This window comes from Gallus gallus, chromosome Z, assembly GCF_016699485.2.
Source record: "Gallus gallus isolate bGalGal1 chromosome Z, bGalGal1.mat.broiler.GRCg7b, whole genome shotgun sequence".
In the NCBI taxonomy this organism is placed as follows: domain Eukaryota; kingdom Metazoa; phylum Chordata; class Aves; order Galliformes; family Phasianidae; genus Gallus; species Gallus gallus.
The window spans coordinates 24,631,268-24,650,402 of record NC_052572.1 but is presented as its reverse complement, the minus strand read 5'-3'; the positions used below and the strand labels follow the sequence as shown (position 1 = coordinate 24,650,402).

Genomic DNA, 19,135 nt, shown 5'->3' with positions numbered 1-19,135 from the left:
TCCCTGAGCTGCTTCCTTGCAGTGGAGCCCAGTCCCGTGGGCTGCCCTGCACCTGCAGCAGTGCCCAGTGCCCACCCCTCGTTTTGACTTGCCTGATGTAAAACACAGATCTCCTTTGAGGGACTGACAGCTGGAGAACTAAGAAAACCATGCTTTTCCCCTATTATTTCCGTGCTGCTGTACAGACCTCTATTAGTGGAGCTCATGATGCGGAAAAACACCCCATTACTTTTAGACCCAAGTCTATTCAAACCGTAAGCCTGCCAGTTTTAAGATTCTGAAGATTTGAAATGACACGGTGCCCAAAGAACAACAGCAACAATAATAAAATCTACAGTTTTTCACAGTCTGATTTGTTTGTGCTTCTGAAAGGGAACAGACAGCTTCTGAGCAGCCACCTGAGAAACACCAATTCTGCAAAGATTTAGCAGTTATGGATATCACATTTGACTTCGTCATCCCACAACGACGCTGTCATCCCAGCACTAAATATTGGGATGCTTTATTCATGGGGTATATGGATGTGCGTTTCTTTACAGAATTCACTGCGCTGACAGTATGCAATTCTAACAATCTCTCTGCCCCCAGTTTTGAGCCCTTCACTACAAGAAGACATGGAGGCCTTGGAGTGTGTCCAATGAAGGGCAACGAAGCTGTGAGGGGTCTGGAGCACAGGCCGTATGGGGAGCAGCTGAAGGAGCTGGGATTGTTCAGTCTGGAGAAGAGGAGGCTCAGGGGAGACCTTATTGCTCTCTACAGCTGCCTGAAAGGAGGCTGTGGTGAGGTGGGGGTCTGCCTCTTCTCCTGCATAACAGTGATAGGATGAGAGGGAACATCTTCAAGTTATGCCAAGGGAGGTTCAGATTGTATACTAAAAAGAATTTATTCCCGAAAAGAGTGGGGATGCATTGGAATGGGCTGCTCAATGGTGTGACTGAGTCAGTGTCCCCGAAGGTGTTCAAGAAACGTGTAGATGTGGCACTGAGGGTCGTGGTGGGAGTGGACTGATGGTTGGACGAGATGATCTCAGAGGTATTTTCCAACCTTCACACACACAGATGTGATCTCCACAATCACAGTAGAATATCGAGCTTCATTTCCTGCGTTCCCGAAACACACCAAGGCCAGGGAAGCCACGTCCCTGCTCTCCGGCCAGTGCATGGAGCAGGTGATTTCTGCGAGGCAGTGCAGGATGGCATCCCAGGGGAGCAGTTCCTGGCTGCTCTGCAACCCCTGCTAGCCTGGGGTGCTTCAGAGCAAATTCCGCTGCAAGCTGCTCTACTGAGTGTCCAATAAGAACAGTCTCTCAGCAAATCCCTTGGTACGCCGCAGCCAGCTCTGCCCTGCCAGCCGGTGGGTTTGCAGCCCTGCTAAGGCACAGAGCTGCACATTTAAACTCTCTGACTTTAAGAGGCGGGAGTATCCCTGTTTTTCAAGGACTTAATGCACCATAAAGGCAGGAGTCAGAGGAAAAATACACAGGTAAATAGAATTTACTTCTATCGTGGGGCAAGCTGGAGTTAACAGCTTCTCTCTGACTCATATAAAAGTTTAAAATAATAATACCCCATGGTGGAGTGAGAGTTAACCTTTACCCCCAAACTACTGCACAGCATAAAAATCAGGCCCAAAGGGGCGAGAGCTTGTGTACATTGGCAGCAGCGCTGGCATGACAGGGTTGAAGCTTCCTGTTGGAGACGAAGGCAGGAGAAACCGCACTGTGCTGCAAGAGGCTGCAGCCAGCAGCCGGGTGCGTCCCTCCGCTTCTGCAAATGGGCAGAGATGCCTTCACCTTTCTGCCGAGCCTCTCTCTGCAGACCTCACTCTAAGTCGCACCCTGCATGTCAATTCCCACTGAGTCAAAGCCTTCCCTGCCCGTCACAGCTGTCACATCGGTCACATCACTCGCCCTGCGCTGCAGGCCCCCTCCTGGGATCTGTGCCCTGGAAGCACTGTGGGACACTCTGTGCAGGGAGAGCTGTGCAGGCAGCAGTCAAAGCCTGGCCGTCGGCTGCTCCCCCAGCTCCATGTCTACCCGTGCTGCAGGTGAGTGCCACGTTGGTGTACAAAAGCACGAGGGTAACTTCACGGACTGCAAGGAATTTTTTTTTTTAGTCTGAAAATCTAGCTGGCAAATCGTGAGCGCAGGCTTGTTCAATGAGCCATAGGAGAGGAGATATTACCTATACAATAAACAACTGTTTGTGTTCGCTCACATGGCATTTCTAAGCACAGAGAGGATAGGGAAAACAAACAGAAAAAAGAGCAGATCAGACTTGTATGAGTTGGAAGGGACCCTTAAAGGCTGTATAGTCCAACTCCCCTGCAAGGAACAAGGATGCCCACAGCTAGACCAGGTTGCTCAGAGCCCTGCCCAACCTGACCTTGAGTGCCTCCAAGGACTGGGCTTCCACCACCTCTCTGGGCAACCTCTTCCAGCACCTCACCACCCTTACTGCAAAAAACTTCTTCCTCATAGGCAGCCGAAATCTCTCATTTAGTTTGAAAGCATTTTCCCTTGTCCTGTTACCACAGACCCTGCTTAAGAGTCTGTTCACTTCCATCTCATGGCCCTCCTTTAGATACTGAAAGGCCACTCTCAAGTCTCCCTGGAGCCGCCTCTTCTTCAGGCTGAAGAGCTCCAGCTCTCAGGTCCCAGGTCCCATCAAGACAGCCCAGAAAAGCCCAGGTTAGCTTGGCTGCTCCCCAGGACCCAGGTTGAAGTGCCAGCCCCAGGAGGACACAAGACCATGCAGTGCTGCCTTCAGTATCTTGCAACTCCTTGTGCCAGGGGCCACACTTTCCCCTCAGGTAAGGGCACAGCAGCCAACCCAAGGGCAGGAATCTGGGCTATGTATCATGCTGATGGTCCCAATGATACTTTCTGAAGCTTATTTCAAGCACAACGATCTGCACTGTAAGTCAACCTATAATATAAAAGCATTCTACTGTGGTTTGAATTTTGGGTGGTGATGTGAGGAGCCAAGAGTTGGACTCAATGATCCTCACAAATCCCTTCCAACTTGGAATAATATTACATGATCCTGTAAGTACCTCGCTTCCCGTATGATGTCTCTCATACGACAAGAAATCTGCTTTCTTGCCATTATACACGAGTTTCCCACACATAGCAGTTACAAAGAAATTTGAGGAGCCACATGCTGTACTACTTGCGTGTACATTGAGAAACACCACAGCACTTTCTGCTGGGTACCCCCATGGCATACACCAATATCTTCCACCGGCGAGTTCCACGTGCCATCCCTCCTCGCTGCCAGCTTGCCCACTAGTGCCAGTCCATGAGCCAGGGACTGACACGTGCTCCACCACTGGGGCATGAAATGACTGCTTAACCATATGTCTGGGTGTGATGCTACCTGAGAACTCACATTTTGTCAGAGTCGTCCATCCTGAGCTGGAAGGGACTCATGAGCAGCACATCGCCCTGTGAGCTCCTCATCCTGCTGGGACTTCTCAGCCAGAGATCTGTCAAGGCTTGAGTCATTGGCAGAGATGTACAAAGCTTACCTCCCTTGCTAGATTTGGCACCCTATGGTTTACGTTCCAGAAATGAGCCTTTTGTGACTCATCTACCACATCTCTTAGCTCCTTCAGTGATATTTCCTGGGAAACCTTAGAGGCTACAGCCACATGGGACTCCTGGTGCCTTTTCTGTAGCCAGAAAGCTACACCATAAGCTCTACCAAAGCCTCCTGGGCACTGCTTGTGAGTGAGACCCAGCCACCCTACCCATCAGCACCAGCAGCAGGCACAGCACAGCCCACGCTCCTGCCTGAAGTGGCTTTTTTTTTGTTGTGTATGGGCACAGAAACCACCAGGAAGAACACCAACACCTCTCAGGTCCTGGTGGTGAGCAAGAGCTACCACAGTTCCAAAAGCCCCCTTCTGTTACGCCTGCGTTGCTGTGCCCTGAAATCTTTTAGCAGAAGCCTGAAAAGGCTCTCTTTCTGTTCTGCTAACTGACATGAGACTCCCACAAGGGAGATGCATAGATCTGAGGATTTTTCTTGATATTGGACTGTACATCTCAGGCACTCAATGAGGCCCTCAGCAGAAAGGACAAACAGCTGGCAGGCTGACAAGTTCTTGGGACTTACCTGTTCTCTATGAATGTTTCAACATTTTCTTGGCTTCCCCGAATCCCATACATCAGTGCTCGCCAGTTTCTTTACTCTAGCTGATAGCGTGCTGCTTGACCCTTTGTACTTTCTGAATTTTACCTCTGGTTAATTCGCCTGGACCACTTCTGAAGAATTCCAGAGATCTGGTCTCAGCCATAGAGCGATTGTTAAGGTGATCGCTCACAGTCTGGGGGCTGACCAGCATAATTTGCACATATTATGCCAGGAAACAGCACAAACAGCACAGATAACCATCCACAAAACCTAGAGATCTGTCATGCGAGTAGGCTTCAGTGTTTGGTGCCTCTCTCCTGCATTCTCACTGCAATCCCACACAAGCAATCCGAAGCACAGCCAAGTTTTCCATACCCCATTACCTCTTTCCAACCAGTTGCAGCCCTTCAGGACTGCTGGCTTATTTGGATTGTTCAGCACAAAGTGCTAGCCAGTGCTGTCCGTGATTTTGAACGACTCTACAAGTGGGTAGCATACACAGCAATGCACGAAAACCAGACCAAAGCAAGTAGCCGATACGTGACCAACAACCAAAGATGCACAAAGACGGCAGCAGCCCATGTTCCTTCCTACTCTGCCCTGTTAGAGCTGGCACATCATTTCACCTCTCACCCACAGGGCACCTCCAGCCCAGGACGTGATCCCCGCGTGCACAAAAGCCTGTTCTTGGAAAAGAGTAAAAAGCACAGAACGATAACAAAAGCCCCCCCCCCCCCCCCCCCCCCAAGCTCTTCTCCACAGACACTTTACAGCTATCCACAGCTCAGAAGCTGGCAAAGCTGGGGGCTGCAGCTTTCTATTCCGCACTACCAACATCCTGTCATTTTCCGCCACGAATTTACCCAGCTGCTTTTGAAGTGAACTTCCTGAAGCGCAGGAGACAGTGATCAGAGATCACTGCACAGCCGACCCCAGTGCTATGTGAAGAAAACCACTTTCTCATACTTGCTTTCAGTCTTCCACTTCCCACCACCACGGACGGGACTTCTGCAGTTCGGCTTCTGGAGGACAGCGATCAGCCTTCTCCCCGTTCGCTGCCTTCACTTCAGCCACGAGTTCAGGCGCCTTGTCCCCTCTCGACTGCTCCTTCCCCACGCTGTCAAGTGCGAAAAAAAAAACAAAATGCGGGAAAAAACAGCAGTAACGCTGCCGGACGGAACAACTCAGGGGGTGTCAGCAGAGCAGGTGTGACGCACTGAACTTCCTAACCCCAAAAGCACGTAACGCAGAGCCTGAAGGGGACGTGCGCAGCGGGTGTCCCTTCGGAGCCCTTCTCCAGCATCGAGAAAGTCGGAGCCCTCGAAAAGAGAAGTTGCCTCCGTCTCTTCTCAAAGAGCAAAATCAGCAACAAGAAAACTGCGAACCCGTTCCTTTCTGACAGATCCTCGCTGCGCTGTTACTTCTGTTTCCCCACAAGTAACGAGAGCCGCGCTAAAGGAGGCGAAGTGAGCGCACTTGGCCGGTTGAGCACGGAGCAGACTAACACACGCGTTTGTAGCCGTTTACGGAGCGGTGACACAACGGGGGAGACTTCAGCCAACACCACCGCAGATTCGTTCCCCCCTACAGACCCGCCTGAAGCTGTCACCGCTCCGCTCGGGCGCAGCTCGCGCGGCTCAGGGCTGTGCTCGGCTCCAGGGGTACAGCTGCCCGCGGCCGCTCCTCGTCTGCCTTCCGAGCCGCCACTTCTACCCCGCCGTTAACTTTTCGGGCACACGGCGCGATCTTACCGGAGCTCCTCAACACGCCTGCTGGCAGCACCGCTCCGCACAGCACAGCACCGCACCGCACCGCACCGACCTCCCTCCGCCGCGCTCTGCGCCGCGCCCCTTCCTCCTCCTCCTTCCCCTCCTCCTCTTTCTCCTCCTCCTGCCTCTTCCCCAAACTCCACGGCCGCTGCCGCCGCTGCTCCGCTCCTCGTGGAAAGTTGGGGCCGGGCCGGGCCGGGCTCGGGCCGCCCGCAGCGCTCACACCGCAGTGGGGCTGGGATGGGTGGTGCCGCGGCTCCTCGAGGTGCGTGGGTACGTGCGTGTAGGCGAGGTCCCCGGAGCAGAGCCCGCTGCGAACGCTCTCTGTTGGGCAAACTGCGGAATAAGCCGCTCTGGCAGCGGGACGTCGCGGTCCTGCAGCTGCCTCCAGGCATAGCCCTGCGCTGTGGGGCCGAACGGAGCCGCCGGCTTTGCTCCCGGAGGGGCCGCACCGCCGGACCTGTGCTCAGCGCACCCGCGGGTGGCTGTGACTGCTGGACGCGCCGCAACTGTATTGCACGTAACTGTATGTCTGAGCACCTTCCACAGTAACAAGCAGAACCGGGACGCGTCTGTCGGGCGATTCAAACGCCGATGATGCTGCTGCAACAATACCAGCATGAAAACTTTCTTCCAGAGCAAAGACCATGTCTTAGAAAAAGTATATAGACATACAAGCAGGAGGGAGAACGACTGTTTACGAGGGTGGATAGTGACAGGGCAAGAGGGAATGGTTTTAAACTGAGACGGGAGGTTTAGGTTAGATATTAGGAGGTTTAGGTTAGATATTAGGAGGAAGTTTTTCACTCAGAGGGTGGTGACACAGTGGAACAGGTTGCCCAAGGAGGTTGTGGATGCCGCATCCCTGGAGGCATTCAAGGCCAATTCTACTATTCTGTGACACATTATACAGTCACAGAACTTCCAAGTTCCAAGTCCAAAGGCCCTTTGAAACTTCTTTCATCTTTGAACTGTTATACTCTCTTGCTGTGTCACATTTAAGCTTCTTATTCATTTCTTGATATGGCCAGAAACATAAATTCCAGATCATCTGTATGATAATTCGTGACCAAACTGATCATCTCACTGCTGATGAACAGAAAACGTGCCTAAATCTCATACATGAAGTTGCTGGAATAAAAGAAGTCTTTGCCTCTATGACCACAAAACACTGACCAACTCCAGCTTCTCCAAATTACTCGAATTCCTATGGCAACGTTGTTCTGGTCTATCTTTTGCCTGCACCCCTACCCTTCCTTCAGCACAATTTGCAGATACCACCACTAAGTATGTGCACCATACAGGACCTGTAATCACTTTCCACCGCCAGCCTTCATTCTTGCATTTCCCTCACCTTACGTGTCCTTACTGGTGACAATTGAGCTTTCCTGGCAAGAAGGTGCATTGTTTGCGCTGATCCTCCACCAAGTACATTCAGCTCTATCCACATCTTTGTTACCTGCCTCATTTCCCCTTGCCTCTTTTGCTTTAACCATGTTATAACCTACGGCCTACACTATATAGGAGATGGGATTTTCACATTGGTCTCTCCTGGCCTTGACATCAACGAATCCCAGCTGCTTATCTCCTCCTCACTCTCATGCTTTTGTTTCACACCTTGCATTCTTCCCTACTGATATTAATCTTACCACCGATTGTTTTACTCCATCTTGGCAAAACCTAACGAGTAAATTGGTGGGAATACAAATCTGAAGTTGTGGCTTTTGTTCACTGCATCATCTCTTTCTCCTCTTGTTCTGCATCTGCATGCTAACAGCAGACAGAATGCCAGGGGTTTTGTGTTCTTCGTGTTTCTTGTCCTTCATTCTGCACAGCACAGCATATGCACTCATTCACAGCCCACCAGTGGAGAAGTGTTTTACCAAGTAAGAGAACTGAATCACGGAAGAAGCAGGAGGGGCTGCGTGGACCAACCACTGTTTGCCACTTGTGAGCAGACATACCCTTATTCAGCTGTAGTCAGGATCACTAATAGCTGCCCATCTTTGACCTGTGGTAGCAGCTTGTGTTTTTAATGCAATAGTACACTTAGAAAAAATAAATTTAAGAAGAGGAAAGATCCTGTTCACAGTGGTATGACTTCTGTCATCTCTGAGTGGATCTTTACATTAAGAAAAAGATTCCAGTATGCAGAATATGAAAAATTCATGGTTGTATGACTTAGGAAGCAGAACTCTGTATTTGTTACTCATATTAAAACAGATTATGTTGTCAAGCTAAGATGCTTATATACAACATAAATATTGAAAAGTGTGGTAACTTACTTTTACATAAGATGTCAGTGAGAGCTATTTCCATGTAACTGCATTTTCACTCTTTGCCCAACTGGAATAATTCAGACTTCTGTTACTGTGTCTTTGTTGCCTTAGGACATGGAGTCATGTCGGTGTAACAGGACAGAAGTATTCGTCAGCTCCTCCCAGTTTTTCATTATAATTTTATTAAACAACTCGTAACGCAGAAAAGATGTCAAACAACATGTAAGTAGCTTTAACAGTAACTTTTACAGTCAAAAATCTTTCACCTTTGATGAAAAACTACTTTTCTTCTCCAAGCAGCACTATCTGAATGAATAGCTCCCTTAGACCAACATTCCTTCAGGTCTGTTTTGCTGCAGCAGCTGTGGGAATGTTCTGTTTACTTCCTGCTTGCAAACTGACCTTTACTAAATACCCATCACTCAGTAGCCTTTAACTTTCCCTGGCTTCAAGGCACTTGGGCTTTTTTTTTTTTTTTTTTTTTTTTTTTTGGTGGGTTTTTTATTTTTTTCCTTTAATCCTTACAGCCTAACAGGCAATGATTGCTCATGCATCCTCAGGCACAGTATTAACTCTGACCATCAGAAGCCTCTCTCTCCCCTAAACCTTCTCCTGTTTAAGACACTAATCAAATCCCTGCAGAACAGCTCTTCACACTCCAAATAGCAAGCTGAGTATGTTATGTATTGACAGGAGGTATTTTTCACCCCATTCACTCGAGTTAGGAGTAGTAGGTGTTATTATCTCAAGTCTTCTTACAACTCAGGGAATGAAAGAGCTAGAACACCACTTGAATACAGATAATTCTCCTAACAGTCAAATGTATTATAAACATGCTACCGAGGCAGATTCACACTGTGCAAAATCAAAACAAACAGAAATCCTCCAGTCATCAGGCTGAAAATCCAGGATGTTACTAGACTGAAAAATGCATTTACCAGAATTGATCTCACTTGTACTTCCTGTCTTGTGCTGGCACGTTTCTTGACTGTCAGATGGATTTGGTTGAATCAACAACTGAATTTCCAGGAGCATTTTCAAAGGTTAAGAGCCCTCTTCTAACTTCTCCCAGCACACATCCCATTCTCAATTGTTTGTATATAATCAAGCCTCACAAAGCAAAGTTGCTGGCGATTGTTCAAAGCTGCCCATCTTGATTTTTGCTTAATAGCTTACATTATTACACAGGCTCTTTCAAGCCACTTCTGACAGCACATGCTTGGGCAGACTGGTTCAACACTAAGACATAACAAGTGGCCATCGGTGTTGATATCTATCTGGCACTGTCCGGCATGGGAGGATAAAAAGCCACAGAAATCAGTAGAGTTTCATACAAAGCTGGCAACATAGAACACAATTTATGGACTAGTGTAACAAGCCCTTTCCATTTCAGAACATTAAAGCACAAAATTCAACAGTGACAGTTACCCCCACTTGCTACAAAGTACTCTGCGGTTTGACCTATATTTCAGCCCATTCCAAGCACTGGGCAAACGATTTATCAAAACAACGGTAACAAAGCACTTAGAGGCAAACATTTGTACATTTAGAACTAAATGATGATGGAAGGAAAAAGTGTTAGCACTTAAGAAGACCTCAGAATCCAAAGTCTTCACATGCCCTGTAGAAATTCCAGTGCTTTTCCATTACAGGCCACGGTAGAAACTCCTCTGTACATGTGATGAATAACTCAGTGAACTGAAGAAAACATGTTAGACTTTCTACTGAGTTGAACTGGACAGAGAAACCTGTTGAAAAAGAATGTGGATGATTATACAGTGCATGCTGACACAAGTGAAAATGTTCACTGGCAGTATTATCTAGATAGGTGTCAGTATCTCGTTGGAACTATGAAGGCATTACAGATCCCATAACCCTAGATGCTTGTATCCTAAGATCTCAGCTACTGTATCTGTGATGCCAGCACAGTACTTGCATCAAGATTTCAGTGATGCAAGGCCAGTGCTATGTGCTCTGGGGCTCAGTGTGAGAATCCAACCCTCAGCAGTCATTTCCAAAGATACAATGGCTCTCATTGCAAATTGGTATGGAAAACACAGTTGTTCTTCAGCATTACTGGAATTTCACATATTCTGTATGTAAACAGATGAATTCAGTATACCTTCCCAAAATTACAGAATCTCTCTTGCCATGCCATTCCTATAGTCTGGAACAGATTATATAAAAAGAAAACTGTACAACTGTATATAAGAAAAAAAAAAAAAAAAAAAAACAGCAGCACTGAACAACTTATTTGCAGTACTTAAATATCTGCCAGACTGAAGCAACTACTGCAGTGCATGAACTTAAGGCACGTATGTCACTGACTGAGCATCTGAACTTGTGATTTTCACTGATAAAATCAGTAAGTAGGAAGCAGAATAAATAACCTGCACCAGCAAATGTTACAATTTTTTTTTTTCTGTAGGAGCACACATCAAACTGGCTTTTGGGGCTGTTGCTTTTGAAGCTACCTGGCTTTGTTCATCTTCCACCCACGCTTTTTCCATTCAGTACCAGAAATGGCACACGTAGTAGATGCTAGTAAGAGAACAAGGACTGTCATGAGAGTGGTGATGGCCTCTATTTAAAAAGAGTGCTCAGACAGTATTTGATATTTCAAGAGGATAGGTATTGCAAGATGATTTGATCAGCCAAAATAAATATCTCTTCAAAAGCAGAAACAACTTGTCTCTAGCAACAGCAGCTGGCCATTTACCTTGCACTTATTCCTGAGCTACACTATGCCATACCAACAATATACCTTTCTCTGTTACCAAGGTTTTCCAGTTGTGCCACTTACATCAATCACCAAATGCATGCTAAATTCAGTAAGCTGACACTAGTAGGTCCTAGTGGTGAAAGATCAGTGTGTCTTGTAGGTACTAGACATTTCAACTCTATTTCTCCTACTCAATGAGGATTTGTCTGCCATGTCCTGACTTCAAGGAGCTCACCATGCAACGCGGAGAAGTAACACATTACTATTAAAAGTAAGAACTCTATGTTCAGAATTGCAAATAAACAATCTTGCACTTGAGATGTGTTGTTCCATTCCTGTGACGTTCACAGTTAAACTTCTGACTTCCATAGGATATCTTTCCATGTTTTACATTCTCAGTATTTCTTCTGCATACTCATGCCGTAACACAATGGAAAATGGAACAAAAAAAGCACAACGGAGCTATAATCCAATGTCCAACATATATTTAAGTACCTTAGACTGCGGCAAGTGAAGGTGGGCAGGCTGAATACATGACATCTCGGAGAAGTTGTGTTACGATGCTCCATGCACAAACCCTTTATCTCTTACAAAAGACTAGTCAGTCACACCAGAAGAAGCCTCTTACATACTCAACTGGAAATAATGTTTCAAAGAGTATAAATAGGAATATTTGAATGGGAAGTCACAATGCAGTTCTAAGGGTAACACTCTCAGGGAAAGAAAAATCTTAAAAGTAAGACTGGGAATATTTTGATAAAATAAACTGGCAGAAACTGGGCTGAAAAAAATAGCAGTACCGTGTATAGAATGACATGACAGGCATGACTTTAACCTGTTATGCTTTGTGGAAAAGAAGCCTTTTCATCCTGAAATGCCCGCAGATTGTAGGTAAGTACAGAAAAAAATTCTTTGCAATGTCTGAAGTTATTTTAAAATCCTTTTTGAGAGATCATAATTGGAGACATTCACTTTTTACTTTTGGAAATGGTCCTTCCAGTACTCTTGCTGCAACATTCTCTCTCACACACGCACACAAAAAATAAAAATCTAAAAAAGTATCTGAAAGTGTAATAAAGTTATGACCATGTCAACCTATTGATTTTTTTTCCCCCTTGCAGTTGATGGTTTTCTTTGCTGATTCCTTTGGGTAACACTATGTCATATCCATTGGATTAAGATTTTGTAAATAAAATACAAGCATTATATCATAAGTACAACCTTACTGGAGCGCATAATTAAAACCCAAAAAACTCCCAAATCTCTAATTTTCATTAACTTTAGGTAATAGTCAACAGCAAAATCACAGTAACATATACGCCTAAATGTTCTCCTTTGTACTGACTTCGGTCTTCAGTAACAGAGTTTCCATATCCACCTGCAATATTTTTTTGTTCACTAGGGATTGATCCGTTTTTGATTGTTTATTCCTTGTGTTCTTAATCCATATTCTGAAACAGGTGACTAACATGCTTCCTCTTTCCATTTTTCTTTCTCAATTCTTCTTCCCTTTTCTCTCTTTGCTAATAATTAAACATTTTAATATGCACTCTGAAGTTTCCATTCTCCCTTTTTCTGTTAACTCTCTTCCCCTTATGAAAGTCGCCTTTATAAGACTGGCAGCTTAGAGGCTTTTAACAGTACAGAAGTTCTTCCATGTTGCTATCCAAAAGTCATCAGTATGTCTTAGGTGCAGAAAAAAAATTAGGTGGATGATTTGCATGTAGGCCGGATCTTCTCTGTTTTACTACTTTTGTTGTCTTGTCAGGTGCTCTTGGTCTTCTTCCACCTTTGTAAGCTGGAAGATAAAGTGTCAATCAGTATCAACATCAGAATGTGCCTTTTTTTTTTTTTTCCTCTCTGTAAGCCTGGGTGCTCTTTTCATACTGCCTGCCAATAGCTTTTACATCTGTGTTGGCATACATTTCAGCCTTATAGCTTTGAAACTATTCTGAAACAGTTTCAACTTTTACCTTCATTTTCTTACAGTTTTACAAGACATTGCTTCTGTGGTAGGTAAGAACCTGAAAATGCTATTTAAGGAAAATTCCCATTAGAGCCTCAAAATCATAAATGTCAGGCCAGAATTTCCAGCTGCATAAAGGTTAGTCACAAAAGATTGCTACTTCTGAGCAGTCATCACATTCTGATCATTACAAAAGAAGAGCCGGTTTTAAAAATGCCTATCCCAACTTTTTTCCCAATAAGATAGTGCTAGAATCACACAGATACTGTAAATCGCTTTTTAACTATTATACTGTTTAAAATTATCTGTAGAAGGAATTTAAACGTTCTTGCATTTCAGCTACCAGCATAACTGAGTCAACTTACAGGCACTAATCAATCTAGTGTCAATATTTTGATAACACAGGTGAAGATTATTACTACAAGTGAGAGAAAGCCTAACCGATATGTGACATCAATAGTGAAGTCACAGAAGATGTGATTCATCCGGCTCGAATAGATCTGTTAGATGCAGTCAGTTTAGATGTGGCCAACAGGTGCATTAGCAAAGAGAAGATCTAAGGACAACACACTTAAAGACAACAGCATTTAATCTAGAATTCCACCCTGAGTATTTGAAACAAAAACAATCTTAAGAGGTTTCAAGTTTCTTGGGCCTCATCTGCGTTCCACTCAAGAACTCAGAACAGAGCACACCAGCTGTAAACCAGGAATCCCAACAGGCATTGGCCCTTCACATCAAGTAAGGACTTGGAAATGACAGCCAGCACCTCACAAAAACAAAATTTTTAGATCCTGTTACTCTCAAAATGTTGAGATAGAACGGAGGCATACAAATTCTTCCCACATTAGTAGTAATTTGGGAAATGGCTTATTTATAGTTGATTGAGGTGCGGTATCTTAGAAAAACAGATGTCTGTGGAGATTTTTCTCTCTATGGTGTTTTTGGTTTTGTTCTTTTTTCCCCCCTCAGAAAGCTTTTTCTTTTTTCCAGGTCTCTCTGCACTTCTTGATTCACTTCACATGTTGAATATCTTCATTCTGACATTTTTCCTCCTCTGTACACCGAAGTCCAAGGCTTCTGCACTCTAATGAATAAGGAGTGATCCTTTTCTAACAATGAGACATGTCATCTAAGTCAGATATCTGAAAGTAAGGAAACCCTAGAAGATATAGGCCAGCATGGAGTTTGTCTACTCTGTGGCACTTTGTGTCCAAACCCATCTTTTTCTTCCGAAGTTAATTTATCTGATGCTGTATTTTTAATATTGGTAGTTAACATCCTTTGGAAAAATTTGAAGGCCATTTATGACATCTTGTAAAATAAATCATTTCAGTTTGGAAGTTCCTAGTGAACTATAATGATGAGTTACTTTGTTGTACCACTAAAATTGTACCAGAATTTACACGGCAATAATTTGGAATTTAATTAATGCTTCACAAATCATTATTCTATTCTGTTGCTGCTAGAAAAAAAATTTAGATTTGAGAAAGCAATGTTTCTTCCTCTACTTAATAAATAATAGCATTTCTCATAACCTCATTCTTTCTTTTTGTCCTCCAGCAAGACTGACAAAAGCAATGTCATAAAGCAGGAAAACAAAAAGAAAAACAAAAAACAAACAACAAAAAACAAAGAAACAGAAGAAACAACAACAGGTATCTAGATTCACTCTTCTTTGAATGTATTTCATAACAGAGACCTTACTTGATACACTCTACTTCTACATGGAAAAAGTACTCATAGGCATGATGAGAGAGTATTAATTCATGCTTTTTACTCGGAAGCATCAGATTCAAGGTTTATGCTGAAATCTCTTTATTTTTATGCTGCATGTGACAGGAAGTATTGTTCCTACAACACAGACTGGGAGACCTTATACTTCCTGGAGAGATACAGTTACTATCAAATCTGTTTCTAAGTGTTTAAAAAATTTATTAATAATACTTTATAGCTTTCCTGCCAACACTGCCTAGATAAGTGGCATAAAGACAATCTGTCATTCTCCATTAAAACTTTTGCCCAGGTCATAACCTTATACAGTAACTTTTTTTTCCTGTCTGCTACATACATTACATACATGCATGCTAGCCAGTAACAAATATCCTACATGACATGATACCATACAAACTGCTACTCATCAAAGTCCTTGCACCAGTTTATTAAGATATTCTGTTTTTTATTTACCAACGTGATAAACTCAAACCCTCACATCTATTACAGAAATAGAATGCTAAAATATAGAAATAAAACATTACCTATGAGGATAAAGAGAGAACAATCTAAGTATCAGCAGATTTTACTGACTTTACTGCAGCTGTAATTTAATTTTTCCCAAAAAGTTGAGAGGTATGATTGACGTACATGCCAATATCAAAAAGTATACAGCTTCCCATAAGAGAATATGTCTTCAAGACTGAACTTATTTAAAAAGAAAAAAAGAAAGAAAAAAAAGAAAGGAAAAAGAAAAGAAAGAAAAAAGGGAAAGAAATATGTTGTAAATGAAATGATGTTTTAAAACATTACGCTCAATTCCTTTTTTCTAACAAATATTTTTACATAGCTGTCCAATGGACTTTCAATTTCTGCATTAAGTCAATGATTCCGTTTAAATATTAAATTACTGAGATCTCCCACAACAAATGCATACAGTAGTATCCTTCATTAAGAGTATGATTACTCTGAAAGGATTTGGAGGAAACTACTTCTTGTTCTAACAAACATTGCAGGTTCCCACCACCAGTTTCTCTCCTTTCCAATTTATTATTTTGATTTATTACTTTCCACTTGATCAGCCAATAATTCCCTTGCGTAATCATTTGGAAGATAAATACAGAATTACTTTACATGATTGTAAGCTTTCTATAAAACCTGAGTTTAATGTGACAAGTTATTAAGCAGCCGCCCCAGGGCCAACCTTGTGTAATTAAAAAGTAGCACTTCAAAATTCTCACAATTTACAGCACATTGCTGCAGATTAGAAGAAACAGAAGACAAAGTATAAATCCATTTACAGTTCAGGTCAAGACAGTTATTCGGTAGAAATCCTATAGCCCATGGTTTTCATTCACTAGCAAAATCTACAGGAGTAGATTTTTAGCTCAGTGCATTTTTAAGCGTAGTCTCAGAACAGTATTTAGAGGCTTCCCCTAAACTATTTTTGTGTGGTGATTTAAACACTGAGCTTTTTTCTGTAGGAGATTTGTTCCAACTTTGTTAAAATTCAGTGCTGGAGGAAAAAAAAAAAGAAGTGATATAATCAGAATGCTCATCAAGTTAAGGTATTTAGGTAGACTCCTAAGTGCTTTAATGTGACACTTATTAGACTGTGGAGTCAAAAAAAAGTCTCTTTTTCCTGTTCAAAAGCAACACAGCAAGCCTTCCTCTTGCTGTTAATTACACTGCCTTTCTTTTATCACTTTTCTAAGTAAGACAGGAAAAGACAGGTACATACTAAGAAGGTTATCTACAACAGCTCTGTTTTTCTCAGTCTCCACATGACCACCAAAGCAGATGAAAAGCAACTGCATGCAGCTGAAAGGCCAGATATCAAAGCATTTCTTTTACAGCTTTAAAGTAAAAAGGCCAGACAGCCACTGCTTAAAGCTCTTTGGAGTCAGTTTACTTTTAGTGAGGTTTCTTAAGAGAATAAGATTCCTGTACACAGGAAATACAAATCACCATCGGCATGGTCAAGCAGTGAAACAGCTTGTAAAGAGATGCTGTGCAATGCACATCCGTGAAAATACTCAGAAACTGACTGAACGAGGGCTGAAGCAACATTATCTAACTTGTAAATTAGTCCTACTTAGACCAAGAGGCAGGACTGGAGACCTCCAGAAATTCTATCTGACCTACATTAACCTACGGTTATGAGTCACCCAGTTACCTTTGAAGTAATATGCCAGTTTCAGAAGAAAAATAAACTCAGTTGTAAGAAATCACAGACATTAAATTCTTAGAACTGGCTTCTATGACATTACATCCTTTAGAATTATTTTCTTATTTTTTCATTCCTGGTCAACTCAAAAGTGAATTTTGTTCCGTTCTCATTATCCGCTCAGCTCAATACACAGTCATACAACCTTTTACCTTGCTGATAGTCACATAAGAGCAGAAAGAGGATTTTGGAAAGGAAGAGTATGCAGATGAAGCAAGCCTATACTTCAGTCAGGGCATACAAAGTTACTGGAAAATGCAGCTTTCCAAGTTTTGCTGACATAAGTATTTGCTTCTTTGTAAAGTATGCAATTATCCAAAGCAAATCTCTAGACCTTGAAAGTACTGGGAAATATTTTTAAACGTTTTGTCTATAAGTTACAAAGGAGAGAACACAGAACGCATTCAAACATAATAAAAATAAATTTTTATAATAATTGAGCCAGAACTCAAATAATAGCCTCGCCATGAAATAAATCTGAGATGGAAAATTATTCTGGGTAGAAGTATTTGTTTGCAATCTCACTGCTTCCAAAATATAAAATATAAAGACTACGTAGTATATGTCCCTGTCTTCTACAGGACTGTGAATAAGGACACTGTCTAGTTAATGAACATTTTACTACAGGATATATATATTCACATATATTTCTACATTCCTCAAGTTCTTCTCTTCTTCCTTATAACTCTTACTAATGGTGATGTGCCAGTAGTGCCCAATCCAAAATTCAGATATGCAGAATCAAGCTCCTTAAAGTCGTGACATTTGTTTAAAAAAAAATTAAACATTGTGTGCTCAGTTCTCATCCTGATTTTTTAATTACTAAATAATATTCATCATCTTTTCCATCTTTCTTCAAAAAAATACGAAGATAATAATACCAAATCAGTGACAGTAGTTTCTGACATAATTGTTTAAGCCTGGGCAGAATCTGGAGCTCTGAATTAGAACTCTGAGGATTCCACAGTTTAAGGTCTAAAGGAAAATTCTTGCTAACATGCACACGCACTATTTACTTGTACTCCGATGTTATATCTGCATGGTATTGAAACACTTAGTTTTGGTCTCGTTCTATGGAGCACTTCACTTGGATTTAAATATTCTCCTGCACCATCAGCAACCTCGGTACCAGAACTCTGTACTGCACAAGAATGACAAAATAAGATCAACTAGCAAGAAAACTGCTAGAATTATTCTATCGTTTCCCAGGGCTAGTGAAGCCAAAAACAAATACTAGTTGAAAGTCAACTTAAATCACTTGAGCTTTGTATTTAGAATTTATTCAGCATGAAGTAAAGAAGCAATGGCATTGTGTATCTGCATTTGTTTCCTAAGAAACACTCAGGGGCAAACAATACAGCAAATACATCCTTGGGCTATGTGGGTTCTGAACGCACTTCCAAAGCTTCATTTAAAAGACTCAATTAAACACACGAGACAAGTTTTTGAAGGATTTTCCTTCCTAACTGAGAGTTATTTTTCCATAATTTGCTTTCAGAAATATTTTTGGTCAGAAATCCAAAGTTTCTCCTCAAGTGCATTCAAAAGCAAATGCAAAAGTTTTGGGTTCTATAAGCAAGAAATGTGGAAACTGTTGGTTAATTTTTTTTAAAGGTACATTGTGCACACTAAGCAGTTCTTCCTTTATGGACAAGAATAACTGTATCAGATACAAAGAAATCTACATTTGAAAAAATATTTCTATGAATTTCAAACTTACTTATTTTTACTGTATTAAAAATTTTTATTTTGCATAATCCCTACCTATCTGTCAGAGGTTATCTTTGTCTACAAAGTGAACCTCTTGCTGTAAGTTTCCAGATAGGACTGGTCAGTCAAATAACAGGGTGACAACAATCACACATGCTGTTACAGTTAAGTTAGCTGGTAAGCAGAACTACGAATAAGTTGAGAAAACATGAAAGTGGCTCGATGGTCATTTGTTCAGCAGAGATACACAACGCCTATAAGACGTAACACATAACTTTTCAATTAAAATCACAGGGAGTTCAGTCTGCTGGGGGGTTTGTTTTATTGGGTGTTTTTGGTTTATTTGGATTTGTGTGTGTGTGTGATTCTAAAAATTGCAGTTAAGACATTCAATTTGACTGCTCACTGTTAACATCCACACACAAACGTACAAAAAAGTAGGCTAACAACGTATTTTTTGCTGAAGATTCTCAGCTCCAGGGTTAACTGCATCTTTTGCACTGCAGCTGAAGGCCTTGCAGATGCTTACACAATGGCTGTACAACATGAATACAAGTTCAGTTCATAGTGTCTGGCGCAAATTTAGACACTTCACCTTCCATACACTTGTTAC

At 42.5% G+C, this 19,135-nt stretch overlaps 2 protein-coding genes and 1 long non-coding RNA gene across 12 annotated transcripts in view; 1 reads left to right on the top strand and 2 right to left on the bottom strand.

Moving 5' to 3' along the window:
* Nucleotides 1-5,975, bottom strand: part of GCNT4 (glucosaminyl (N-acetyl) transferase 4, core 2) — an 18,251-nt gene extending 12,276 nt beyond the window's left edge. The window contains exons 1-2 of one of the 2 annotated variants that reach the window (XM_004937350.5): nucleotides 5,888-5,975; nucleotides 5,103-5,253 (exon numbers count right to left, since the gene is read on the bottom strand). The gene's annotated coding sequence lies outside the window, so the exon portion shown is untranslated. The remainder of the gene's footprint in view (nucleotides 1-5,102; nucleotides 5,254-5,887) is intronic. The other variant, XM_003642961.6, reaches the window with a different exon arrangement.
* LOC121108366 lies at nucleotides 5,395-19,135 on the top strand. The gene is made up of 5 exons (XR_005842842.2): nucleotides 5,395-6,170; nucleotides 8,296-8,406; nucleotides 10,613-13,613; nucleotides 13,866-14,023; nucleotides 14,436-19,135. It is a non-coding gene; the product is annotated as an uncharacterized LOC121108366 (long non-coding RNA).
* ANKRD31 (ankyrin repeat domain 31) overlaps nucleotides 8,346-19,135 on the bottom strand; it is a 61,307-nt gene continuing 50,517 nt past the window's right edge. For 7 of the 9 annotated variants that reach the window (XM_040656076.2, XM_040656077.2, XM_040656075.2 and 4 more), the window contains one exon: nucleotides 8,346-9,932. In XM_040656076.2, the coding sequence (XP_040512010.1) occupies nucleotides 9,781-9,932 (152 nt within the window). In that variant the 3' untranslated portion in view covers nucleotides 8,346-9,780. Of the gene's footprint in view, nucleotides 9,933-12,160; nucleotides 12,705-19,135 lie in introns of those variants that run through there. The other 2 variants (XM_040656080.2, XM_040656081.2) reach the window with 1 other exon arrangement.